We start from the raw sequence: 27,780 nt of genomic DNA on the forward strand, positions 1-27,780 counted from the left end.
TGTTAAGACATTGTGAGTGGTTTAGGGCTGGACTATTCCATGCATTCCTTCTAAACCATTAATATTCTAATACTACAGTTGGCAACATTTTGATTCTGAGGAGGGTGCCCGAGTTCAAGGTCAGAGAGATTGACTTGTGCTGTTCATTATAGCCAATTATTCTGTGACAAATGAGTTTGAGGTCAGGCTGAAAATTCTCTACAAAAAATCAATAGTTCTAATCAGGGCCTTTCAGGACATTTATACCCCACCTTTTGTTGGTTTGTCAGGGAAGAGCCAGATAAAACCCATGTGACAGTGGGACCTCACTACTGTTGCCATTCCTATTTGAAACATTTTGATATCTTAAATGGATAGTTTAATTGGTTTCAAACTTGTAAATGAGTGGAAATTTACATTATTTCGTTGCTGGTATGCTGATAAGATTTTCCAAATTAGCTTTAGCTATGTAGTTTTTTTTCTCCTTCCCAGAGGAAGGAATTATACTAGTCTTTAGGAAGATTTGGAAGGCCTTTCAAACACTAAATTGAAAGGTTTGTGGATTTAAGACTGCTTAGTTTGTCCAAACAGATTGGTTTCCTTGCTGTGTTTAGCAAGGTAAAACTGTGCATTTTTTCATTTCAGTTTCCCGATGAAGATGAAGAAACAAGGTTATATCGTTTAAAGATAGAGGAGCAGAAACGCCTAAGAGAAGAGATCTTGAAACAGAAGGAGCTACGACGGCAGCAGCAGGCTGGTGCCAGGAAGAAGGAGCTGCTGGAGAGACTTGCACAGCAGCAGCAGCAGCAACAACAGCAACAGCAACTGTATGCTCCGCCAGCTCCAGTGGAGCACGAGGAACAGGTGGCTGCACCCTCGCCCACCAACGGTAACCCCCTGCTGCCTTTTCCAGGTGCCCAGGGCAGGCAGAATGTGAAAACAAGACTTCTTGTTAAAAACCAAGATGTCGCTCTCGCAAATGTTCAGCCTAAGACATCAAACTTTGTCCCGTGTGGTGCTAATATTCAGTATCAAGGACAGCAGATGAAGCCACTGAAGCAGTTGAGGCCTGCTAGAACAGTACCGCAAAGTCAAGGCCAGTCGCCACACAAAGTACTCCAGATCAAACCTGTGGACGTGGAGGAGCAGGCCCCCCAACAGGTGCCCCGAGCAGGGCCCCTCCAGGGCCGGCCACAGGACACGAAGCCTGGCGTGAAGAGGACTGTCATGCACCGGGCTGGCAGTGGCGGTGGCGGCGGCGGAGACGGGCCACATGTCAGCTCCAAAGTCCGGGTGATCACCTTGTCAGGAGGGGTAAGTGGACACGTGTTATGTGCGTCCCTTCATGTGTTCTCTTAGAAGGTCCTGCTTCCCACAGAACGAGGGTTAAAAATGCCTGTGCTGAAATCACATAGTACTCTTTACTCTTGGGAGGTGGTACCCTGTTGTTTAATTCTGGTGCACTCCGGAACCTACATTGATTCTGTTGTCTCTTGAGTCTTACTGAAACACCAGTGTGACATATACTACAGTTACACATTTCTGTTTTAGCTTTTAGTAAATAAATTGTGATAAACAGACTTGTGGTAACAAATTCAACAAACTTGAACTATCATGTGTGTTGTAGAAATAAAATTGTCTTTTATACAAAGTGCATAATCTATTATGTATAGCATTAGAGTCAGTGACCTCCCCGTGGGCAGATAGCAGAGTGAGAGGGTGTGTGTGTGTGCGCATGCATGTGCACGTGTGTACATATATGTGGGTGTCCACTTTTAGGCTACATTGTTTAAAGGTCACCTTTATTTTTTCTTTAGAGGAGTAACAAAATCCTAAATGAAAGACATGTGTATGTTTTCTGCATGGCTTTCAACAATGGACTATTGTCTGTGCCTCATTTCTTTCTTCATAGCACCCATTTTAGATCATGCTCATAAGGCACATGAATTGGGGTTTTCTGCAGTAGTTTGGACAAGTTGAGCTCTCTAAAGTGATGTCATCACAGAGAGATTCCATTACTGAGATTTTCTTGGCAAGAAGGGCATACAGAGAACTTGTTGCCTTATCCTGCCAGATAGTCACAGTAAGTAACTCACATTGGTTTGGCTCTGATTACAGGGAATTCTGTAACAGTTTGTGTGTTGTATGCAGATTCCACTATAAATTGAAGATGAAAGAGGAAGTCTGTAAATAGGAGCTTTTAGGTGAAGCCAGTGAGTAGAGATTACCCTAAAAACACAAGAGAACCACTTTGTTAATTCTAGTTTGGGAACCAGTACATAATCTTATTAAGGAAATAAGTGAGCACTGTAAAGGATGTAGAATGTGGACCTGCCTAAATTTACTGAAGTTATCTGCCATTCTTTGTGATTCCGCCCAGTGGTAGGATGTACTGTAAGGGGGTCCTGGGGCCTCTGCTTTGGACCATGGGAAATGGCCTAGTCTTGAAGAGTTTTGGGCAGACTGTCACCAGTGGGCTGAGCGCCCCATCTCCTGGTCCGGGGGTGACTGGGTACGGCAGTACCCAGTGCAGGGCCACTGGGCTGTCAGACTTAATAGTGTCCACTGCACTCTCCATTTAATTTGAGGGACAAAGAAGTGCTTCCTGGGAGTGGCTTTCTAGAACATTCTCCCAGAAAAGGAAAGTGCATGCTTAGCTGTGTTATTCCAATCAAGGCAGTGAAAATTTTAGAAATTTGACAACAAATGAAGCCAAAAGTTCTTTGTTCTTTGGGCCACACGGAGAACTGTGAGAGCCACAGGATGCCCTCGCAGGAAAGCCAGCTGTCCAGTCAGAATTCTCTTGTATTTCATTTTTTAAAAGGTTGTCATAATGATGCATTCACCCCAGGCGAGCTCAGAATCCATGGGTCCTCAGCGCCCTCTCGGCAGTTGTTCCTGGTTTTGCGTAGGGAGGCAGCATATCCACACCCGCTCTCCTTTGTGAGCTGAGCTGTGTTGTATCCTTAATTAAAGAGAAGTTGTAAGAAAGGTGTAAGGTAGTCTTGGCCCCTTACATTTGACATGTGTGCTTTGTCCCTTCCTTTTGTCCTTAAATACAAGTGCACACACTTTTTCTTAGACTATGCTGAAATAGGTGAGCAGTCAAAGCCACTGTGTTACAGAACCACACTTGTAGTGTATTGTTTGTCAGGGCCTGGAAGCCCTACACCAACACAGGACAGTTTCCTAAGGCAATTGGTGCGGACTAAGTGCCAGGCTTATGTACCATGTTTCTGATTCCCTCTAGACTGGAACAGTTTCCAGCCTTTTATTGTATTTATTGCCTTTGATGTTTTAAAAAAGCAGGGGCTGGTGTACTTTGGGTTTTCCTTTTGAACAGTTTTAGGTTGTGTGTGTTTGGCAGGATGGCCACAGTAAGGATATAGTATCTGCTTTCATGCACCAGGCCAGTGACTTTGTCTAGGATTGCCAAGACAACTGTCCGGGGGTGCAGCCCTTTTAAGTGTGGGGGGTTGAGTGCAGGTATGCTGTGGCTGTGAGCACCCCTCTACCACACTCCTACCTTTAGCTCACCATGTTCCTTCCAAGCTTGTCAGCTGTTGTGTTCCTATTGCACCAGTTTGGTCTTCTTCCTCAGTTTTATTCAAAGAATTACACTGTCATTAATGGCCGGAGTGGTGAGCGAACCTCTGCCAGATGGCATTGTATTCTTTAACATCCATTTTGTCTGTGAGGGAAGCTGTTCATTTCTGTGTGGCCTGTCCCTTCTCTGCCTAGTCCTGGGGCCACCCTGTCTCTTGGAGGCTCCAGGAGTCTTTGTTCATCAGTGTTCCAGTGCTGTGACAAACTGAGGTGATCAACTTGGAAGATTTATTTAATGGTTATAGTCCCTATCCCTTAGGCCTCATCTCCTTGGTCTGTCTATGGTGGCACCATGCATGGTGGCAGAGAATGCCCACTCACTACTGGAAAGGAGGCATGCAGATGGAAGAGGGGGCCAGGTTCTCAGCAGCCCCTTGGAATACACCCCTCGTGAATAACTTTCTTCCACCAGGCCCCAGCTCCTAAGCCCCTGCCTACCATTTCCTAATACCCATGGCTGGGGGCCATGCTTTTACTTGTGACCCTTGGGGAGTACCTCTGAGACCCAAAACATCATGGTTGCACACTGTTCTCAGCAGAATTCCCTTCGGTCCGTACCTCTCTCCTCTCTCTCTTCTTCTTTCCGTCTCTCCCAAGTTGCAAAGGGCCAGGAGTCCTGAGCTGACTAGACTGTTGTGTCCGTTGCTGTGAACTTGGTCATTACTTGACTCTTTGTCACTGCAGGCAGACTGCTTGTAAAGCCTTGTGGCTTTATCAGTGAGCAAAGTTTAGAGCATCTTGTGATTAAGGAAAGGTCTTGGGGGCTTCTTACATGACCTGTTGAGGAAGCTGAGCCTGTGCACTGGGTTCAGATCAACATTCTAGTTAGTCTTTCTGCCCTCTTTTGTTACTTAAGGAAGAAGTGGTACAAGCTCTGGTGAGGTGGGTTCATAATATACAGGGCAGCTAGGTCCTTAGCCGTCGAAACAGAAATAACCTGTGACCGAGGCAGTCTGTGTTGGTACTGTTGGAGCTGATACCTGGAGGAACCCCTTATTTGCCAAGCTCTATAATGAACCAAATTGGGTATGGGCTATGAATATAGAGTAAGTAGGTAAAAAAAGAGACAATAAGATGATGTGTGAATGGTGAGGTGACTGAAGTGAGGGGAACTATGGAGTTGGGGACCTCATAGGCTGTTTCGAGTCCTTGTTAGAACAGTGCCAAGCCATTGAAAAGTTATAGCAGAGAGATGGTGGGGTAATATTGAGGTCCAGTGTGTGAGTTAATTTACTCTTGTTTTTAGAAAAACAAAAGATTTATATGACAGTCATTATTGGCAGACTTTTTTTTTTTTAAGTTTTAACCTGAATGTTGGTATACAGAAAGGCATGAAACAAGGCCCAGAGTTTGGTTTAGCATGCACAAAGCCCTCGGTTCCATTCCTCGGTACCACATACACAGTAAAAGCTGGAAGTGGAGCTGAGGCTCAAGTGGTAGAGATCTAGCCTTCAAAAAGCCCAAGGGGAGTACTCAGGCCCTGAGTTCAAGCCCCAGGACTGGCCAAAAAAAAAAAGGCATGAAGGACATCTATTTTCTCCTTCTGTCCTGCAAATGAGCAGATCTTGACATTTTGGGCCAAGTAAAAGGACAGGAAGTTTGGGGGTAGTTTGTTGGCAGTTTATGCCAGGTTGGGATTCAATACTTTTTGCGCATTCCCAGTACCATGTTTTGAGTCTCGTGCCCTATGGGCTGTTGCTGTTTTTTACAGCAACAGATCAGCAGAGCTTCTAGGACCCACCACCTTCATATGTGCCTCTGTCTTCGCCCGCGTCTGCAGACCTCTGGCTTCTGCTTACTGCTGCTGCTTTGAGGGGACTTTGACCTTCTATTTCCTATTTGTCTTTAGAATTTGAGACACTTCGAAGGATGTTGTGAACAAGAAATGAGATATTAAGCCAAGGCATCCACATGGTTCACTGTTTTCTTTATCAAAGCAGCAGTGGGGAAGGAAAGGGGAAGTCTTCCCCAGAAACTTCTGAGGATGAGAATGATAGTTGTTTCTATAGACCTTTAAATGATAGCAGGAAGTGAGCAAAATTTGGAGGAAGACAAGTAGCATTAATTTTTACTAGTAATTATTTCTGTAATGTTGTCATGCAAAAAAATAAGTTTCCTCCTCTTATTCCTTTGAGTCACAGCGTTCCTGCGACCATGTTTGTTTGGCCTGTTGGTGGCCTTCTGTGTTTGGAAGTGTGAAGGACAGGGCTGAGGCTAGAGTTCTGGGAGACACTGTTGTGAAGGGAAAGTGTGGGGGACAGAGGCAGCCAGGTTGTGAGGGCAGGCCTAGGGGGGGCACAGTTCCCCAAACCGCTCCACCAGGCCCAGTGGGTAGAGAGAGCTCCAGAACAGGCCCGGCAGGTAGAGAATACTCCAGGACAGGCAGGGGGAGGCTATGAGCCCTACCCGCCGGGACAGGCCATGATCAGCAGAGCCAGGCTTCAGGGCCTTAACCACCAGGAAGCCACAGTGTGTGGAGGCCCCCATGTTGCACTCCTAGTGATCCTTTTTCTTTTTGAGGGGAAAGTTGTGTTTTTCATATTTAAAGTCCTGATCTATCAGATCTCCTCAGAGGCTCCGGGCTTTGGTTGTTTCCCCAGAAACCAACGGACCTCGCTTTTTTGGGGGGTGGGGAGGGTCGGTTGTGGGACTTGAACTCTGGACCTGGGTGCTGTCTCTGAGCTCTTCAGCTCAAGGCTACCGCCCTTCCCCTTAAGCCACACTGCCACTTCCAGTTTTCTGGTGACTAATTGGAGATATGAGTCTCATAGACTTTAGTGCCAGTGCTGTCCATCAAACCTCAGCCTCCTGAGTAGCTAGGATTATAGGCCACCACACCCAGCTCAAACTTTGCTTTTTAAAGATTTTCTCATACCCACCGAGGCTCTGTGAGGTTCAGAAAGGCAGATGGTTATGGGAGCCAGCACTGTTCTCGCTGTGCAATGAGGTCAAAGAGATGTGCAGAGGAGCCTTTTCCTTCTGAAGTCCAGCAGTTAGGAGGCCATCTCCCTCATGAGTTTGGCTTGTATTCATTCTGTGTGGACTGATGGGCAGCAGCAGATAGGACAAGATGACGTTGTAGCTTTCAGGTGTGTCTGTGTTGGCATCCTTGTGAGGCAGAGAATAAGCAAGCCTTCCCTGCTAATTTGTCTTCCTAAATCTCCCAGAGGCTTGGGGAGAGAACTGGGACCTTGGGGAGAGCTAGCTTTTCTCCTCCAACCCAGAAGTCTGCAACAAGAAAAGAGAGAAACCTTAAGCGTGTTTGTGTGTGGAAACTTGGTGTGGCTTGCATATCATCTCCTGTGCAGATTCTGTCCAGGTTTCCCTGAGATGGCCAGGACAGGCCCCGCATTGTTGTGGCTGATGGAAACCTGTGCGGTGAGCGCTGTGGCCGTGCGATCAGCAGACTGTGGTGACAGGGAAGTGTGGCCTTATCGGACGGAGAATTCATGAGAGGCTGCCCTGGGACACCACACCACTGTCCTTCTGTGTGTCCTGACAATGTTATCTGTCCTCTCAGCACCGAGTACCGAAATTAATTTAATGTCACCTGAAGACATGCAATTAATCTTTTAGAGGTTTTCATAATACCTTTACAGAAAGAGTTGCCAGTTTGGCGGATTTGGATTTTGGGGTTTAGAAGAAGATAAGGAAAATTAATTTTTCATCAGGGTTAATACAAGCTAGCAGGGCCATAAAGGCTGAGGAAAATGGTTGGGGAATTTGTCAAGTGTTGTCACTCCAGAATAATACTGCTTAATGCCTGATAGGTATAATCAAGGGTTGAGATTTCTATGGAGAGGGATTAATCAATTTGCTTGCTACTGAATGCAAGTCTGTGATATCACTCTTTATGGGGTTTAAGAATGAAAATAAGATTTGATCTGTCAAATTGCAAGAAGCCCTGACAGTATCAAAAGGCATTTTTATCTATACATTTAAACCATTTGTTATAAATAAATTTGTCCTGCTAATGTTGGTGACTACAAACCTCACTTTTGTAATGATTGAACTTGATAAAAAAAGGATCCCCTGAGCTCACTTAAATTCAGATAGTGCCTTATATTTAGCAACAAAGCGAAAACAGTAGTCCAAAGAGACATTTCTATTGTATTCTGTAAAAGATAATTATTTGTGGGAAAAGCCACCAGTACGTCTCATCAGTATTGTTGACTAAGGTTGGCCTGGCTTCTTTCCCTTTGTGTGTTTTGGAAAAAGTAGATTATTAAAATCACACCTATACAACTAATTACTGCTACTTGAAAACTGCTGTCCCCATGCATAGGTTTGGTTTGGTCCTCATTCAGCTTTTTGTCTGTGCCTGTATGGGTATTGATATAAAGGTGTATTTGTTCCAGGTCACAACCTGTTAGCTTATGGACTGCTCGTGTCCTGCTCCTGTCATGTTAACTCGAGGTTAGGATTGTCTCCCTAGTGTTAGCATTTCATTGTGCTAAACTGAAAGGTAATACTTGTTCTCTCAATTGGAAAGAAAAATAAACTTTTCTTACAAAATGAAATAACTTGTTTGTTTGTATTTAAGCCTTTCCTACGTGGTATACTCTTCAACGCACAGCTATAAATGTGTTCGTTCATGTTTAAGTGTTAGTGTAAACTCTTCTGAGGAGGCAGTGTGGAGCCATGTCTTAGGAAGCACAGGGCCATTCCAAAAAAAAACAACAAACAAACAAACAAACAAACAAACAAAAAAACCTGGGACGTTCCCCGAAATTTCCCATGGTGAAAAGTTTTAAAATTAAAAAAAATGTAGCTAGCTTTTTGTAAGAGCTGAGATTGTTGACCCTTTTTAGTGTAACTGCAGTAATTCCTTGAATTTCAGTGTGCTGTGATTTTACTTTGTCTCTGTTTACTTTAGTTTTCTCTCTGGTGTTTTTGTTTCTTAGCTTGGCTTCCCAGGGGGTGGACCTGTGCTGCCTAGCTCAGTGTCCAGCTGGGATCAGGAAGCGACTTCTTCACTCAGACCCCTTGGCCAGTGACCTGGTGGAAGCTGCAGCTCAGTCCCCTGTGTGCTGAGCAGGAGCTACATCTGGGCCCTCTGTGACTCTTACCATCCCTGAATTTCCTTGTTGAGTCTCTTGTTTCCTGGCAGATGTGCCACTTGTTCCAGACAAGACCCACAGGCTTCCAGGGGCCATGTAGGAAGACCACAGACATGTAACGGTCTCAGCAGCAAGAGTCCCTGCTGTGCACCTCTTTCCCTGAAGTGGTGGCTTGGGCAGGTTTACCACTTGTGTCCTGTTTGGAAGAGCAGACTTGGAACTGCCTTGTGTTGCCATAGCCAGAAGTTCTGCCCCCTTTGACATGTTTATGGTTTTTTAGTCGGTGTTACTGTGCTTCCTTCTCTTTTCTTCCATTAAGTTGCATCCTAAAGATAAGGTTGGGGGTTAGCTTGGTCCACTTTATGTAAGTGTTACAAAATGCTTCAGACTGGAGCTGTGTGTGATTGATAACACACTTTTGTAATTAGTTACAAGGAGCACCACACAGGAAAATTGCAGCTCCAAGCCAGCCTGGGCCTCAGCAAACAGTCCCAGCTTCATGCAAGTAGGGAGATAGAAAGTTTACAGTTTGAGGCAAGGATGGACAAAATATTAGTGAGACCCTATCTCAACAGACAAGCTGGGCTTAGTGGTTTACTGGCTCAAGTGCCAAGTTGGGTTTTGCTTGTGCGTGAGATGTTCCGCCTTGTGGGTGGCACTAGGCAGACACTGATCCGTATGCTGCCTTGTTGGTTTCAGCAGGGAGGAGAGAGCGATGGCTTTTTTCACCCAGAGGCCCAGGCCCAGCGGCTTCCTCAGCCTTCAGAAGTGAGACAGCAGCCTGCCCGCAAGGTGACGCTGACTAAGGGGCCCACCCAGCAGCCCCCGCACCTGCCAGTGGGCCCACACACGCACGCGGCCACTGTTCCTCCTGGGATCAGAAGCATCCAAGGTGTTCACCCGGCTAAGAAGGTACTGCCGTTCACTCCCCTGCCCCTGCCCCTGCCCCTGCCCCTGCCCCTGCCGTGGGCTCGTGGGCTTCCCTGGGATGTGGTGCGGTGCGTGGCCCTCAGTGGCACTCACATCAGCTCATGTGGGCTGGTGTTTCTTGTTCCTAGCTCCTAGCTTACAACTCCTCAGAGGCCACAAGCAAGAGGCTGCAGATAAATCTGCTGCCTCCCTGCTCAGATGTCCCACATGCAGAGCTGAGGCTCAGAAAGGGGATACTGAAGCCAGTGGAGCTGAAGTGATAAGGGGCTGAGCTCCTTATCACTTTCTGAGCTCTCAGGTGGGAAGCCTGGCCACCCACTAGTGTCTGTGCCCTGCTGAAGGCCCATCTTATGGTTGGAGTATATGCAGAGCAATGGCAGAGGCCACTTCTCAGCGTTTAGGGAAAGGTGTTCTTTGACTTCCAAGGCCAAGTGACCACAAAGCCCCTGGGAGTAGTAGCATCCTGCCTTGTAAGGCGGATGAGCCAGGCTGAAGGAGGGTGGTGCAGTGGTCAGGAGAGCACAACACTGGGTGCACAGCCTCCTCCCTGCCTGCTGTACAATGGGGGAGTCACGTGGCTAGTCACACATGACTAGCCCACATGACAAGACAGGCCAGACAGATGCCCACAAGGCCCAGACTGGACGCATGTGCACACCCATCCCAGTTCCTTTGTCCTGCCCTCACTTTGCACAGCCACATTTCTTGTTTGAGCTACTGTGGGGTGCATGTAAAAATCTGGTGTTAATATTGTCACTTGTTACAGTCAGGACAGAAACGACTTGTTTGCTTCTAATTTCCAGCTAGTGTCACTTGTAGCTTGTATCATGTTCCCTAGTGTTACTCTGGGACCTGCCCCTTGTGTGATGGAAGGATTTGCGAGAATGGCTATCACCTCCTTACCCCACTCACTCTCTGGTCTGTGAGTTTGAGATCCATGTGGCCACCTTTCTTTCTCTGCCTGTGAGGACTGGAGACCATTTTTGCTTAGCCTACAACTAAGAATTGGAATGAAAACCTCAAGGAACTTGCCACTCTCGGGCTCTTCCCTGCCTTTGCGTTCCTCATTAGCCTCTAAGAGTGGAAGGAGCAGACAGTGCAGGTCTGTTAGCCACCGCCTCTTTTAAGGGTTCCTCAGGCCATGATTCTGAGTTTTGAATGGCCCTCCCTATAACCAGCAGATTGCCCTTTGTGTGCATATATGTACATGGGTGTATATGTATGGTGTGTATACACACATGTGTGCTTCCATGCGTGTGCATGTACATTAGTGGGGTATGTGTACATGTGTAGGTAGGGTATGGCTGGGGGTGTCCATGAGTGGGGTGTATACATACATGAGTGGGAGTGTGTGTGTGTGTGTGTGTGTGTGTATGTATGTATGTATGTATGTATGTAGCCTCGGAGGTGAGGGTAGCAAGTAGCTGGGTGAGGTCTTGTTGCAGAGCCTGTCCTTGAGGATTGGAATGGGAAAGGTAACTTTAGCTTTTCTGGTCAGCACAGACCTGTGCTCCACCATGAGAAGTATGGCTTCAGAACAGCTCCACAACCTCCTGTGTTCCCCACAGATCTCACAGAACAATGGTGGCTCATGGTGTCCCCCTAGTGTAGCTGCAGGCCTGGTCCCTTCTCCCCTGATCATTGTCTCAGCTGATGAGGCCACCTCCCTCACAGGTCATTAGCCACACTCACAGACCTGCTTGTTGTACAGCTTAGTAGATGACACAGGTTGTCAGTGTGTGTCTCTGTTGTTGCCAGGCTATCATGCACGGACGAGGTCGAGGACTGGCAGGCTCCCTATGCCGGGGACGCCTGATGCCAAATAAGCAGAACCTGAGGGTGGTAGAGTGCAAGCCACAGCCCTGTGTGGTGTCAGTGGAGGGTTTGTCTTCCTCCACCACTGATGCCCAGCTGAAGAGCCTGCTGATGTCCGTGGGGCCCATCCAGGTAGGTTTCTGGTGGTGGGGTGCGGGGGCCAGAGTTAGCTGCCTCTCCAGAGGTCTTTGTCCTAGAGAAGAAAATACACACTTGTTCGCATTTTTGATTCCGGAACTTTGCTTTAGTCTTGAGATTCTCAGACACTTACGTATACGTTTTAAGACAGTAAATTCACTTGAAATCTTCACATTATGTGGAGTGTACACACACACACTTTTACGTATTCTTTCATCTTGATACTGTATTCAGTTTTAAAATAGTAAACCTGGGCATGGTTCCTTCAAACAGTCTCACATTAACAGCTCTGAAAGTCAGTTTGGGAGTTTATAAATGGGACAGCAACCCTGATTGTATCTTTTCTCTGAAACTGGGCTAATTCTAATGCTTAAATACTCTGCACACAAGATTGAATCAGAAACAAGCACTGTGCCATGTCTCCTTTGACCTGGTTTTCTGGGGAGCCCTTGGTCTCCTGTGGTCTTTGAGCCTGCAGCTAACTTCAGTGAAGGGATGGATGGCCTGGCTGCTGTCTGTCCCACACCTACTGCCCTTCGCATGGGTGTGGCAGGGGAGCCCAGATAGTAGAGTGTAGGAAGCACAGTATGAGCCGTGTTTCTGAGTGGTGCAGGGTTCTGTCTTTCATCCTACTTTCGTCTTCCCAGGTAAGCCTGGGGAATGGTTTAGGAGATAGAGTTTGTGCCACTCAGCCCCCTGCTGTGGAAAGCCCCACAAGGGCAGCGCGGACAGGATGCTTCAGAGCCACTCCCCATGCTTAGGTCGTGGAGGTTAATTACGGCTGCCTTTACTGTGGGACTCTTGGAGACATAGAAGTATTTTAACTCTGAAAACCTAACCCCCACGATGAGCAGGTTTCTTGTGGGCATTTGGGATTATTTTGTTGATTGCAGGCCTTAGGCCTTGTGTGGAGGGATAGGTATTCTTAGTCAGGTGTGGTGGGGGGGGGGGCAGGAGGAGTGCCGGGGTAGGGGTATAGCCAGACCCCTCACTTCCCCTCCACCCCCACCCAGTCCTGGGGCTTGAACTTACAGTTGGGACACTATCCCTGAGCTGCATCTTTTTTCTTTCTCAAAGCTAGCACTCTACCATTTGGGCCACAGCACCACTTCTGTCCTTTTCTGTTTTTCTGGAATGGAACCCAGGACTTCATTCATGCTAGGCAAGCACTCTACCACTAGGTCACATTCCCAGTACCAAACCCGTGTCTTATTTTATTTTATTGTAAGGATAATGTATAGAAGGGTTACAGTTACATTCATCAGAAAATAGGTACACTATTTCTCAAACCTTGATACTCATGTTTTTGTCCCCCTTTCCCTCCCACAACCCTTCCCAGTCATCTTGTTTTCTCCCTTCTCTTCCCTACTTAAAATAATCAAACAAATGTATATAAAATATGCCATGTAACAAAATCAGATACAGACCCTATCTTTCTTTTTCTTTTTCTTTTTTTGCCAGTCCTGGGCCTTGAATTCAGGGCCTGAGCACTGTCCTTGGGCTTTCTCAATGCTAGAGCTCTACCACTTGAGCCATAGCACCATTTCCAGCACCATTTTCTAGGTATGTGGTACTGAGGAATCGAACCCAGGTCTTTATGCATGCTAGGCAGGCACTCTACCAGTAGGCCAAACTCCTGGCCAGAGACTCTATCTTTTAATGGTGCAAAATGTGTAGTTTCGAGCCAGGTGTGGTAGCTCATGCCTGTAAACCTAGCTACTCAGGATGCTGAGCTCTGAGGATCATGGTTCAAAGCCAGCCTGGGCACTAAAGTATGTGAGACTCCAATTAACCACCAGAAAACTGGAAGTGGTGCTGTGGCTCAAGGGGTAGGGCAGTAGCCTTGAGTTGAAGAGTTCAGGGACAATGCCCAGGCCCAGAGTTCAAGTCCCACAACCAACCCCCCAAAAAGAGGATGTGTGGTTTCTATGCAATGGATAATATAGATTGATTTACAGACACAGATGGGGGGGGGCAGATTAATGTATTTCCAAGGTTATTCTAACAGTTTGTAACCAAACAGTTTACTACTGAGTTCAGCTTTCAGAGTATATGAGAGCCTTGGTCAACTAACTGCTTTGCACCTTGGTCCTCGGTGTTGCTGAAGAGCTGGTGTCTGTAGTCCAGGCTGCCCGTACTCTACACAGACTTCTCATCCTGGGTTCCGACTGCCTGCTCGCTTTCTTGACTAATGTGGGATAGTGGCACACTTAGCCGGCAGGCACTGCTTGCTTCTTCCGGACACGGGTTGGGCCGGGAGCTCCTTAGGATTAGCTTCACGCATGGAACTACCTGCCTTGTCTCGCCTGTCTCATAAGTTGAATTTCATGCTTTGAGATTATGTGCATCTCTTGAATGCCTCCTACACCTGCCACTTTTTCCCCACTGTTTTGAAGATAATTAGAAATTACATTGTAAATAATTTTTAATGACACCACTGAAAAATTGTAGCAGAAGCAACGTTGCAGTTGTTTTATATCAAGGGAAGATCTGAAAAGGAGAACATTTTCTGGGTTATGGAAGGTGCTATGTTCCAGGCCCCTCCATGGCTTGAGCAAGGGCTGGGACCTTGTCTCCCTTCCTAGAGGCAGAGTTCTCAGGCTCTGCCAGCCATGCTACAAGGTGGCTTTGAGTGGGGTTTATAGATGTTTAGACAGAGCATTTATGGACTATTTCACTTCTTAATTAAACAGGAAAGCCAGTGTAGCAGGGTCCTGTCAGCACTGGCTAGGTACACTAGCACTGGCTAATGATGTGAGCTCAGAGACACTGCTTAGAGGTGCTGCCAGGTGGATCCAGGCTTCAGGTCTTTGTCTGTGCTTGGGATATGGCGCCACCTAGTGTTTGCTCCCTTTGCCATAGGCAATAGTGTTGAGCAGAACAGCTCTCCTGTTCTGCTTTCTGAGAGTAAAAGAGTGAAGGGATAATGTCTGAAACCGCTCTTTAGATGGCTGTGGGCTCTGAGGACTTTGTGGGTATTGATGAAACTCTCCCCCCCTTTACGATGTAGTCACAGCCTCCCGAGAGCTAGGAAGAGTAGCAAGACGGCAGGAGGCAGGAACAGTGACACTGGTATAGACCTGGTCTGCTCCAGAATTTTAGATGAGAGAAGGTGCAGTAGACTGAGACTGTGGGGGTCGGGGCAGGGAGAAGGGCAGATGTTCTAGAGCTTAGGCCCTGCCTGGCAGCCCTACCCTCCACCCCCACTCCACTGTCAGAAGGTGCAGCCAGGCGGCCTAGATAAAGAGGCAAGCTCCCTGACACTCCTAAGGGTCTTGTGAAATGCACAATGTCACTGTTTGCTGGGGTTTGCCTAAAATTGTGCTAAGAAGAAAAAGGCATTTTTTAATCCTGTGATAAATGAAATTCCATAATATGAGAACAAAAATTATTCCTTACAAGAGCAAGATATTTGTACGTACTCAATGAGTACAATTCTCAGAGCTTAGGGTGTGCGCAGCAGTCAGTGGTAGCTGTTTCCATCTGTGGCTGTGTGCACACTGTCCTCTCAACTCTACATCAGTTTCATCCTCCCCTCCAGCAGTCCTGATTTAAACACTTCTTTAGTCACGGCCAGCTAGTTTTTTGCTGCTCTGTTGACCCGTCTGAGCACAACCAGCTAGAGCAGCAAGCGTGCAGGCTTTGCCAAGAGGCTGGTTGTGAGTCTGGGCTTCTCTGGTCCTCTCTGGTCCTCTCCTGCAGTGTGCCATTTGGGCACATGACTTTGATGAACTAGGTTGACTGTGTGTATGAAACAGAGATGGGACTTGGGCCCGCATTCAGTGTGGTCAAATGAGCTCGTGTGCCAGCTGTGAATGCGGTCCTTCCATGAGATGTGCTCACAGGGCCACAAACAGCCCTGCTGGGGAGGGTATTACAGCAGTCCCCAGGAAGGGAGAGAGCTGGCCAGCTGAGGCATGTAGGCTCTCGATACTGCCCTAGATTCCCAGAAAACCACAGTGCTCCACGGATGCATACCCCCTACTTTTGTGGGGAAACTACTTTTCTTGTTCTTAATCCTACAGCTTCATCGTCTGTGTTATAGAACACAGCATTGGCTCACAGTGTGTAAGTGTTTACTTTTTACCTGGCAGTGTGACATGAAGTGTTTTGTTTTCCTTCTTCTAGAGTTTACAGATGCTTCCTCAGCAGCGGAAAGCCATTGCGAAGTTCAAGGAGCCAGCCCACGCACTAGCATTTCAGCAGAAGTTCCACAGGTAGCTGTAGGTGATGGAGGAGGGGTGGGCATAGCCTCGAGCTGCGGACCCCTGCCATAGCGTCTGTAAGTCCCCAGGGCAGTTGTGCACAGCACATCCTCTCAGAAGGCTGCATGGCTTACAGATGTGCCTTCCCTGGGGACATACGTGTATGGCTCACAGATGTGTCTCCTGGGTGACTTGACTGCTTTGCAGATCTAGTATTGACATTTCTCTGAATTCCCACAGGCACATGGTCGACTTGTCCCACATAAACGTGGCCCTGATTGTAGAGTGATTTCCCCAGAGTCGGGCCTCCCACTGCACACAATGTGGAGTTTCTTCCAGGAGGCTGCTGGCCAGCGGGACCCATGGAGCGCAGGTCTCCAGTGCAGTCTGATAACAGTCGTTCGGGACGCCAACCAGCCACACAGTGACTCCAGAAGATCGAAACTGTTGGGACTTGATGAGCAGAGTCTGGTGTTAGGTTGCTTCTGATTCTGTTGTCAGAACTCCAGACCTCCTTTTGTTTTGTTTTCTAAGTGCTCTCGGTGCACATAGACCCTGTTCTTGCGACTTCTTGTGTGATTAGCCACAGCGACTTAGATTCAGGAAGGGACACCCATGGCACGTGTTCTGAGTGGTCTCCATAGCGAAGAATACTTGATAATGGTTGCACTTATCTTCAGTGCAGGCTAGAGAAGAGTGTTCTAACCAGGCTTCACAGGGGTGGTTTGCTCGGAAAGCCCTCAAAAGCTCTGGTAAAAATGTAGGTTAAAATTGGGGTGATTTTTGGTGAATGCAGGCACACCCTGGAAAGCCATGGTGTGAGCGGGCATTGGGAATGGTGCCGTGGAGGTGGTGATTCTGCTGCTTGTGCCAACAGAGCCTTCCCGAGCCCCACCCAACTGAGCACGCACAGACAAGCCAGTGCTAGCTGGGTCCAGAGGTCCCTGCCACCTAAGACGGGACAGCTCTGCCACCTCCAGGGAGCCCTCTTGCCCAGTTGCCTGCTGTACAAAGTTGAGGTGCAGTTTGGAGGGCATCAGATCTACTTTGAGTTTTTCTTTTCAGTGCAGCCCTGGGTGGTGTGTTTATGTTGCCAGCCAGGTGATGCACAGTCTCTGCTCCCTTTTTTTTTTTTTTTTTTTTTTAATTTTTTAAACCTATGTTTTAGGGGTCTTTTGAGGGCCTGCCATTCTCCATACACACAGTATGAGACATGCTGTCTGGGGGACACCACCACCCAGAAAAAGTGTGTCCTGGTGGGTATCTGCAGGTGCTAGATGACAGCTGTGTCCGCACTGGGGGTGTAGTCTGATGAGGCGTGCCCTTGGGCCACTCTCGTGCCTGTGATTTCATACACATGTCAGGATGGGGAGGGAGCTAGAGACCTGTGCCCACTTCCTGTCCCTGGCCAGCCACTAAGGAGCGGCCCAAGACTTGCAGCTCTCTGAAGCCACTGTAGAGTGTAGCGTGGCACTCACAGCAGCTGCTCTCTAAAGTTACAGTAGACCGTCAGCTAAGGCCACCAGTATTAGAGATATTCCTTGGAGCCTGAGGGACATGGCCCCATGGGACGTGAGCTCACACTAGTCCGGTCTTCCCTGTACCCACAGCATTCTGGGGATATGAGCAGTTATTTGGGACCCAGGAAACGTCAGCACTCACACAGGATGTTCTAGAAAACCCTGCAGCTCTTCTGCGAGCTCCATTCCAGAAGCCCCTGCCATGCCTCTTGCAGATACAGACTGTGGGCCAGCTCTGGGGACCTGTAACAGACACCAGGGTGACCTGCTGTGGCTAGTTAGACACAGACGTGCTCATAGGTGTAAACAGTAGTTTATTTGGCTCCGTTGAATTGATAGTTCATAGCCGTAGGTGCTAGTTCGAGGATAGCCAGACTGCTGTTGACCACCCGGCCTTGGGAAGGCTTGTACAATCAAACAAGCTTAGCAGGTTTCAGTTTCTCAGATGGCCACCCCGTGTCTGCATTTTATCTCTGAGAAGTAGGCACTAAAGCATGGAAGTCAGTGTGAAGGAACCAAGTCCTGTTTGGGCCCCATTGTCAGAGACAGACTTCAGAGCCACTCACAGCATGCTCTTGGTCCAGAGCAGACATGGTGTGTTACAACTGCACACACGAGCAGGCACGCATCCCAGGAGAGCCAGGCCTTGCCTTGCCTGGTCAGAACAGCCTCAGTGCACAGGCCACAGGGAGTGGGCTCAGTCCAGGCACAGGCTTAGACTCGTGGCAGGAAACCACAGAGAGGGAGAAAGGCAGAATTAGAAAGTCCTGCCCTTCCATTTCCGGTGCACTTCCACAGTGGAGTCCAGCCACGCACCTAACCCGGTGGAAGATCTGCTGCAACCATTATCTTTGTTCTTTTTTATCATGCATTTGAAATGAGATGCAAAAGCATTGGCATATGTAAATACGGACCTTTTAAAATTAAAACGTTACTGGAAATGCTTTCAGCTCAGCAACGTCTTAGCTATTTGTTAGTTCTTTTGTGTTGTCTCATCAAAGTTTAATGGAGACACTTCGGTAATTGTTGATGTGTTTGTGTATACATTCAATTTTTATAAAGATGGTAGTAAGTCAATACATTTACCCTCATCTGTGTATCATTTGTTCACAAATTCGAGTAGCTTAAGCAGTAAACATGGATGGCTATATCTCCTGAGGGATCTGCAGGTGGTGACAGGTTCTTCCCCCCTTCCTTCTGCATTGTTGACTTGTACTGTAACAGAAGTTCACTTAGCTGCTTACCTGGTCATAACCTCGCCTGGCCCCTGGCCTGGCCACACTTGTGAACCCTTACCTGATACTCTTCTGGAGATGAAGTCTAAGCTTTTCTTCCCCAAAGAGAGTCCTCAGAGGCCTCCTCTGAGGGCCCTGCCCCGCCTGTTATTCAGGAATGGGCTGGGCCGGGGGGGACTCCGCTTTTCCATGATGACTTCTAGTCTTGAGTAGGTTCATAATGGGGGTGTGTGAGAGTCCTGAACAGTTGGCCAGGCTGGCATTTCTGAATTGTGGAGCTTGGGGCCTTCTGTAAAGTTCCAGCAGCCTTCTGCCTAATGCTGCAGACAGTGGCTTTGCTGTTCTAGGACCGCCAGCAAGGGGCCAGAGGCAGGGGAGGGAAGAGAGGCTTGCAGGGGGCAGGGGCTGGTATGGGATGACAGTTGTACGTGTCCCTGATGGGGCCTTTTGGGGGGTTCTGTAGCCAGACCCAGAACCCCAGATAGAGAGGCCCTGCGTGGCATTCCTAGAGAGGGCTGCTGTGCTGGGCCCCAGGGCTGGGCTCCATTCCTCAAGGAGCGAGGTTAGGGGGCAGAGGAAGGGGCCTTTGTCAAAGGACAGGGTTTGGGGACATAGCACTTTTCTTAGACTTCTGGTTTGTTTCCTTTTGTTTTGTTTGTTGGTTTTAATTCTGTTAATTCTTTTTGTTTTTCGGTGGTTTCATTGGGCAGGTAAGCTCAACGTGCTCATAGACTGTAGACAGATGCTGGCTGAAGAGAAGCCTTGTAACTTGCTGCACAAGCCCCAGGAGGTCCTGCTGGTGGCTGAGCTTTGTTCTCAGTTGGGCTCCCTGGGCCTCCTCCCAGGTCCCAGGTCCCAGGGCCCTGGGTTTCCCTCCCCTCCCCTTCCAGGGCTGAACTTAGGCTCCAGTTTGACCGCCTCTCCTCCCGTGAGTGGGGTGTGGAGGAGCGTTGAGAGGGACGGCTGGCCCTGACCCTGCTGGCCAGGGGTGCTGAAAGGGAACTAGCTGAGGGTGCCGGGAAGAAGGGACTGAAACCCCTTTCCACAGAGACCTCGGCCAGGCTGGGGAGAGCCTTAGATACTTCACTGTTTTCATAAGCATTTCAGCTATTTAGAAGTTGTGAACAAAGGTGGCATTTCCACCTTCTTAAATGTGACCCCCAAAAGGCATTTGGCCTTGATTTATCACTAAATCCTAAGGATTTTATGTAAGGTTTTTTTGCAACCTATTTAGTTTTTATCTTTTAAAATGCCTAGCTTCCTAGGTACATAAGCCCATGGCCTTGTGTACTGGAACCCAAGCAGCCCACTGATTCATATTGGATCCCTATGTATGCCCTGGCTGTTGGCACCAGCCAGCAGGCCGCCCTTGTACTCACTGGCACTGTCTTTCCTGGAGACTGCCAAACAGCTCACTCTTTGGATACTGTTGGTAGGAATTCTTTAAGCAAGATGGGTCAGTGGAACAGATGCTTTTAGTGAGAAAGCTTTTTCCTTTCCTTCTAACCAGTGGAAGTAGAAAGAGGTTTTTATATCTGTATTGTCCTTGTTTTACTAATTTTGAGAGGTTTGTAGAAAGATGCTTTGTGTAGTTGTGTGTGTGCGTGTGTGTGCATGCGTGTGTGTGCACGCGTGCGTGTGTGCGTGCGTGTTTAGTGTGTCCCACAGATGGCACAGTGCGCTGGTGTGGTGGCTAATGTGCTCTGTATTTGGAGAGGAGGCCTCTGACACGGTGCACACGGTTCTTTACCATACTAACCTCCATTTCGTTTTAAGGCCTGCGCAGTGGGAGCCACGTTGACAGGACCTCGAGTGTCATCCTGTAGAACTTTCTTTCACCCCTAGCCGTATGCTGCACAGTGCTGAGGCCCAGAGGGCAGGCCCGCTGCTTCTCAATTCCGCTTTGCTTCCTACAGGCCAGGGGCGAGTGAGTGAGAAGGCTTTCCTCTGCCAGGCCCTAACTGGCTTCCGTCCTGCTCTTCCTTTCCAGGTACAGCAGGGGCAGCGCCGCGTCCTGAGCCCTTTCTCCTGTGCTGCTCTCCTCGGGTTCTCATGGGGTCACAGCAACCCAGCCTGGCTCCCGCTTCCTCTTCTCTCTCGCTGGAGGCCCATCCCTGCCGTCACACTGACTGCTCCACCTGCCACTTCTCCCCCTGCCCTCTGCGCCCTCTACGCCGCGGCCCTGTGCTGGCTTCAGCATGAGTGCTGGGGAGTCATCCAGCCCGATCGCTAACCCTTTGCTTTGGCAGGCCTGGCCTCCTGCTTCCTCCTTCCAGGTCATGATGGAGTAACGTTTGCTTCTGTTACTTTGCAGTTTGGTTCTGTAGGAGTGTATGGGGGCCGCAGATGCCAGCGTTGCTCAGGTGTGGTTGGCGTGTCATTCATTAACCACCCCCTTCTTTGTTTTTGTCCCTCTGCCTTTGCAGGACCCCAGGCGTAGGTCAGTGTTAGTGGTAGCGCTCTCGGTCTGCTTGGAGGTCGTGGCCGTGTGGCCACATACTGGTCTCTCCGCACCCCTGCGGCTCGGGGCCAGTGGGGCGCCCCTGACTGACTGGGAGCACGCCAAGTGGCTAAGAGCTGAGAGATGGCCACCTGGCTTTCCTCTGGGCTCCTCTTCCTCCTTCCTGTTTCCTCTGGGCGCGGCCCGCTTACCGGTGGGAATGGTTTGGCGGTCTCCCATTGTCGCTGTGCCCCCCCTGGGGCTGTCTCAGAATGTGTATGTGAAGAATAGTCGTGACATAGAAGCAAGGAAATGTAATGTTGTGTATCATTTGTGTGATGGCCTATTGGAAATGTGCTTTGACTGTTCTGTACTTGGAAAGGTGTCAATAAAAACTTGTAGCCTCCACCTTGGTTCTTGGTCTCCATGCCTGAGTGGCCCCACCACGCCGTGTTCCATGCACTGCAGACCCTTGCAAAAGACAATATCCAGCCTGGGACACACTGCTGCTTCTGCCAGGCTGACCAGCCGGGCCACATCAAGGCCACCAGCTGCCACAGGACGTAGGGTCCGAGCTCCCCAGACAGATTCGCAGGCTTGGCACTAGTAAGAAGACTGCAGGTGGGAAAAACCAGGCCAGTCTCATACACGCAGCCTGCCCTGTGCAGACCTTGTGAGGCTGGCACAGAATCGGCTCCCTGGAGTATTGTCTGTACAGCAGACATTTCCAGGCACCCGGACGTTCCCAGCGCACATTCCCAGCCCTGCGCAGACTGGAAGTGTTTCCTGGGCCACAGGCTTCGCCCTCCAGTAAAGGGGGCACAGCGACACCCTTGCTGATCACGTCTGTGGCCTCCAGCCGAGTGCTGAGGGACCACAAGGGACACCGGAAGTAGAGCACAGCTCGGGCTGGCACACAGCACACACACGTACAGCTCTGCGGGTGGGTTGCCCCTTGGTTTGGGTCAGGGTGGCTCAGCAGCCCTGGGTGGCGGACAACACTCCAGGGGATCGCGAGCCTCCAGAACCCCATCTCCCGTCAGGATTATAGGCCTGAGCCTTTTCCGTTCCTAGAAGAGACCAGATTCACTTAGTAAAAACAGTTAATAAATTCAGATGCTGGCCAGGGGCTGGCGGCTGGCTCATGCCCGGAATCCTTGAGAATTTTGATTTGAGGTCACCAGGGGCAGGCAAGTCCCTGAGACTCTCCAGTAAACTGCTCAGAAAATGCTAGAAGTGGTGCTGTAGCTCAAGTGGTAGAGCACTGGTGTTGAGTGCAAAAAGGCACAGAATTCAAGCCCCAGGACTGGCAGAAAGTCTGATACCAGCCAGATAGACACACTGCTAGGTAACTAAGAGACGAGGGATGAAAGGGAAAGCTCATGCTCTGATCCCTCGTCCACGCCGCTGCGCTCTGCCTTGACTCCTGAGAGGCACTGGGGTTTGTCCCCGGGGACTTTTGGACTTGGCCCACTTGTGCAGCAGTTGAAACGTTGAGGCCTGTTCTGTGTACGGGCCACACTTGGCTGAGCGGGTCACTGGGGACGTTTGGTGACTTCCAGCTTTTCCACCTCTTGGCTGTTGGGAGCAGAGCCTCTGTGTACATGGCACTGTGGTATCACTAACCCCCTATCTGTTCTGTGGGCTCTGTGGGCAGAAGAAGAGGTGCTGGTTGGGTCATAATTCTATCTTTGAGGTGCTTTCGTCCTGTTCATACTACAGCTGTACAGACTTTTGGGGGGCCTTACTGGGGTTTGAATCCAGGACCTCATGTTCCAACACTTGAGCCAGGCCTGCAACTCTGGTGGCATTTGTCATTTTTCAAACAGAATCTCAAATTTTTGCCAGCGGCAAGCCTCAAACTCAGATCCTCTTACTTGGCCCTTTATGTGGCTAGGATCAGAGATGATGCACGTTCTCAAGCTCACGCTGCGTTCTCCAGGAGTGTTGGGGTTTTTAGTCCTTAGAACACGCCCTGAACAAGACGAGACCGAGAAAGATTAGGGCCGACTGGCCGCCTTCGCCCAGCCCTCCCTCACCGGAGGGAAGACATAGACGCGCCAGGGAGACCGTCACAGCAGAACTCGTTTATTCCCTAAGTACATTGGGCTAAAATAGGATGCAGGAGCCAATCAGCATAACGGTGGGCAGGGCCTTCCAACCGGGTGGCGGGCTCCATCTCAGCCTGGTGCGGTCCCAAGCCATTTCCCTGATGTGACGAGCCCCACACAGGAGGAGCCATGCCTGACCCCCAAGTCAAACTTGAGAGTGAAGACAGACACACAGCGGAGGTATGAACATGGCCCAGGTGCAGCAGATGCAGCAGTGGAGCTCACTGACTGTGGCCTTGAATGTGAACTTGGTGGGGGTGGGGGGAGCAAGAGTGAAGGAAGGGCTGTTCAAGAAGAAATGTCCTCTTTGCTTGACTTAAGCTGTCATCCCTCTGTACCTCGCCTTTACAATACCAATAAAAATTTTTTTTCTCAAAAAGTGAAATCCGGTCAAGTATCTTTTCTGAGCACAATGGAATGAAATTAGCAGTAAATACCAGGAAGGGGAAATTGTGGAGCACGTCGTATCAGGGAAATGGAAACCTATGCTGTAAAAGGAGGCCTAACTCGTGGCCCAGTGCTCCTTCCCTGGTCTTGGCACCTAGCTGAGATGGTGCCTGCCACCCGGCTGGAAAGCGTGGCTGTGGTTTGTAGGGCCACCTCTGGGATGGAACCCTTCCGCCCTCTTGGACAGCACAGGCATCCTACTCCCTCAATGAGAGGACCTCCCGCCCTGCCCACCTGTGTGCTGATGGGCTCCTGCACCCTGTATTAGCTGAATGGACTTCCTCAATAAACGCGCTCCTGCCTTGACGGGTCTCCCTGATGCGTCTGATTCTCTGGCGAGGGAGGGCTGGGTGCGGGCGGTCCGTCAGCCCTCTCCTTTCTCAGCTCGTCCTGGTCAGGGCGTGTTCTCTCCATCCCTCCTGCGGGTCAGGAGGGACCGAGGACTAAAAACCCTGACAAGAAATGAAGAGGGAGTCACATGACACAACGTGTGGACCAGCCAGCAGCACCAAGCACGTGGCAGGCCAGTGCCAAGGAAAAGGAGCCCTCGAGGGAGCAGCCTCACCACAGCTCTGAGGACGTGCTGGGAAGTACAGACGAAGGCCAACGAGACTAGACTGGAAACATGGGTGCAGCACAGGTCCTTGAAAAGGCTTGGCAACAGCCAGATAAGGCACAAAGGGAGATCCCAATGAGAAGTGAGAGGAGACCGCGCTGAAGAGCTGTGCACCAGCAAGTGAGGCTGCGGGCGGCCTGCAGACCTGCCTAGAAACAGTGAATGCAGACTGAGTGGGAGAAACTGGTGAATGGCCAGCCAGCAGCACCCCAGGGCTAGGACTCTCCCAGAACAATCAGGGAGGTGGAACACTGCTGAGCTCTTTCCACAGGTTCAGAATTAAAGCCAGACAAGGACAGGTAGGGAACATATAACCCACCATCCAAGGTCAGCACAATTCCAGCAAACCAAATCCCGGAGCGCACAACGCAGGGGAGCACGCACAAGCGAGAAATAAACAGGCATGGCAGCACACTTGACTATGTTAAATAAGGTGTGGTGGCACAGGTGACGAACAAGAGGCAGAACAGCCTGGCGCTGTGTGTGCCTCTGTAAACTCCCACCGTGAGCACATGGGTACTCTTCCACCGTGGAGTACACGGGTACCCTCCACTGCGTGTGCACCTGTACCCTGTACCCTCTATCATGTGCAAACCTGTACCTCTCTACCTACCATGTGTACACTTTTACCCCTCTACTATGCTGACTTCTGTCTCCAAACATCCCTCTCCCTGCCCCACACCACTTCCCCTAACATACGCCCCCTCTGCTTCCCCACACCCCTCCTCTGCATCACACCTGTCTTCTTTCTTTCTTCTCTCTCTCTCTCTCTCTCTCTCTCTCTCTCTCTCTCTCTCTCTCTCTCTCTCTCTCTCTCTCTCTCTCTCTCTCTCTCTCTCTCTCTTTTCTGTGCTGGTCCTGAGACTTGAACTCAGCGCCTGAGCATTGTTCCTGAGCTTTTTGGCCCCAGGCTAGAGATTTTCCACTTGAGCCCCACCACACTTCTGGCTTTGTTTAGAGGGGGCAGTTATTTGGAGATAAGCATCTCGCAGTCCTTTCTGTGAACTGTACTCCTCAGATCTCAGCTCACTGAGATCCGAAGCCCAGACTGTTTCTAACACAGTCATCTTTTCTTTTCTCACCACCGCAGGATACACACATCCTGTGTCTGTGTGGGTAGGGCAGGAGGAGGCTGGAGGAGATGTCACGCCGTCATGCATGCTCAGGACAGCCGACATGCTTTTGAACGGCTGTCTGTGGCTATCTGCCTGTATGATGCCACACATATCCAAAGGGCCCTTGGAAGAACAAAGGGCCATCAACCCAAGTTCCTGCAGAAAGAAGGTGCCTGAGGTCTGCAGGGAGAAGGAGGGTTCTTGTCCGTCCAGCCTCAGGGCAGTCTGTCCTTGCTCCCCTCTGGGGAGGTTCTGCAGCCACCTCCATTCCCCCATGTGGCCACCAGAGGGCGCTCAGCCTCCACCGAGGGGACGATGCCGGCTTGGGCTTATTTTCCCCTCCTCCTAACTAGGAAGGTCCCTGAGAGGAACTGGGGGCTGTTCTAAAGCCAGGGCCACTTCCCAGAGAAGGGGTGGGAAGAGGAAAGGGGAGACCTGGCCCTCAGCCACCCACTGCCTTTCAGCAGTATTCAGGTAGCTTGCACCCTGGGGGGGGGGGGCGCTGCAAGAAAGCCAAGGAGGAGTGGACCCTGCCAGCACCCACCCCCTGGGAGCCGTCCTGGAGTGTCTGGAGAAGGATGGGCCAGCATACCAGGCACACCGGGCTCTTCCTGCAGCCTGGCTCTGGAGGGAAGCATCAAGCAGGCAGGCTCTGTGCCCGTACCTTTGGACACAGGTGCCCTGCACAGGGAGGCAGTGGAGCTCCCCTGTGAGCTTCCATGCAGTGGATGCTCCGTGCCTGCCGGCCTGGGCCCAGAGACTGCGGGTGCCTTGTGTGTTTCGGCTCAAGTCAGTTAAGGGGATCAGCGGGTGGGAGTTTCCCAGAGGGTAGGTCTGGATGTGTGTGGGGCCATACAAACCCTGGAGGTAGCCTTCTCACCCCAGCTCCCACTGGAATCACGGTGTCATCAGAAATGAGCTCACACAGAGCTCAGGGTGCAGGAAGCGACTCCATGCCAGCCCTGTGACCTCCACGCTCCATGCCTGCGGCCCACGCTGGCTAGTGTAGAGTGCACTACTCGTGGGTTGTCTTCTTCCTTTGGGAAGCTCAAGCCCAGCCAGCAAAGATGAGAGTCACTGAGTGCTCCCCTGGGGTGCTCCTGTCAGGAAGGAGAAGCCATACCCTGTAGGGCAGCATCCCTGACTTCTCGGAGCCCCATGTGCCTGGGGCAGCGCCCTGGTGCTTTCCTTGGCCCACCACACCCTGCAAACAAGGACGGGGCTATCTGCCTGCTGGCCGGCCCCGTGGGCCTCCTTCCGGAGGGGGAGAACTGGTGGAGAGCTGTGTCCTCGACTAGTCGGGCCACTGCTACCGTCCCAGCCCTCAGCCCCTAGCATCACGCTTGGTTTCAATTCAGGAGACTGGGAGGAAGGCAGCAAATGTCAAGAGGCAGGCAGTGAACAGCTGGAAGTTTTTCAGGCCACAGGGCCTGCCTGCAACCCCAGCCGTGTGGCAGGAAAGCAGCCATAGTGCAGTGATGAGGGAGGCAGGCGTGTCTCAAAAAAACCTGGATGGAGTGCACACAAACACGAGCGGGCAAGGAAAAGATTCTTTGCTTAAAAATCTAGAGGTCTCCTGGGCTGCTGGGCGTTGTGAAAGGACGTCTGGCACCAGGTTTGTCTTGGGGGTTGTCAGCCCACAGAGTGCAGGGGAGATGCAGCCTGTGATTGGACCCCAGGGGATGCACCCGAGGGCCGCTTTCCTGGCCCAGGTCCCAGGGGCAGACCAGAGCCCTGAGCACACGTGAGGAGCTTGCTGGGGCCACTGGCATGGTTCCCCGGGGCAGGCGCTTTGTCACTTTCAGGCCAAATCCTGCAAGCATCCCGAATCCCTTCCCTGGCCCCAGTATCTCCATGAGGGAGTGATGGCAGCAATGGAGCGCCTGGCCAGTGCTCTGCGTGCACCGGATCCCCACAGCCCCAAAGCTCCGGAGTGCTCCCGGCCTCGCCAGGGGACTCTTCTTTCACCTTTCCAACCCTCCGAGCTGGGACACAGGAAGGCTGCTGAGCTAGGGGACAGGAATTCTGCCATGACAGACAATGCTGGAAGTCTCTAAGTTCTTTATTCCGACAATCGAACACAAAGATACAAGTTTCAAGTACATCCTGCTGCGTGTTTAACAGGGACAGAGACACATGGAGTCCTGAGGGACTGGCGGTACCTGTCATACATGCACTGTGCATAAAGCACCCTCCACCCTGCAGCCTGGGTACGGGTGTCCTGTGGACTGAGTGGATCCGCTTCTCTGGACTGTGGCTTCCCTCTCCGTGCCCATCTTGCTGTAACACTGCGTAAGAATCTTTCCCAGAGGGATTGAGGAGAGCAAGCGGTGGCTCTGTCACTCAGCCTTTCCAAAATGGTGTACTCTGGTCACGAGAGCTCCTCCTGGACCCGGCAGCCTTGGGCTCAGTCAGCATCCCCAGAGGGGCCGGAGAGGCCGCACCTCTCACCTGTCTCTGACCGAGGGACTTGCATGTGAACAGAGCAGAGATCACCAACCCCACCCGGACTGGAAACGCTTACTGACACCAAAGACAGGTCTGCGGCAATGGTCTAAGGCCT

At 50.4% G+C, this 27,780-nt stretch overlaps 1 protein-coding gene across 5 annotated transcripts in view; it reads left to right on the forward strand.

The window, feature by feature from the left end:
• Nucleotides 1-18,334, forward strand: part of Rbm33 (RNA binding motif protein 33) — an 87,236-nt gene extending 68,902 nt beyond the window's left edge. For 3 of the 5 annotated variants that reach the window (XM_090333602.1, XM_090333604.1, XM_090333605.1), the window contains 5 exons: nt 625-1,293; nt 9,345-9,557; nt 11,334-11,522; nt 15,657-15,745; nt 15,974-18,334. In XM_090333602.1, the coding sequence (XP_090189728.1) occupies nt 625-1,293; nt 9,345-9,557; nt 11,334-11,522; nt 15,657-15,745; nt 15,974-16,022 (1,209 nt within the window). In that variant the 3' untranslated portion in view covers nt 16,023-18,334. The remainder of the gene's footprint in view (nt 1-624; nt 1,294-9,344; nt 9,558-11,333; nt 11,523-15,656; nt 15,746-15,973) is intronic. The other 2 variants (XM_090333603.1, XM_090333606.1) reach the window with 1 other exon arrangement.
• The last annotated feature ends 9,446 nt before the right edge of the window (nt 18,335-27,780 follow it).

Source organism: Megascapheus bottae, chromosome 5 (genome assembly GCF_031878675.1).
Source record: "Megascapheus bottae isolate mThoBot1 chromosome 5, mThoBot2.hap1, whole genome shotgun sequence".
Classification (NCBI taxonomy): domain Eukaryota; kingdom Metazoa; phylum Chordata; class Mammalia; order Rodentia; family Geomyidae; genus Megascapheus; species Megascapheus bottae.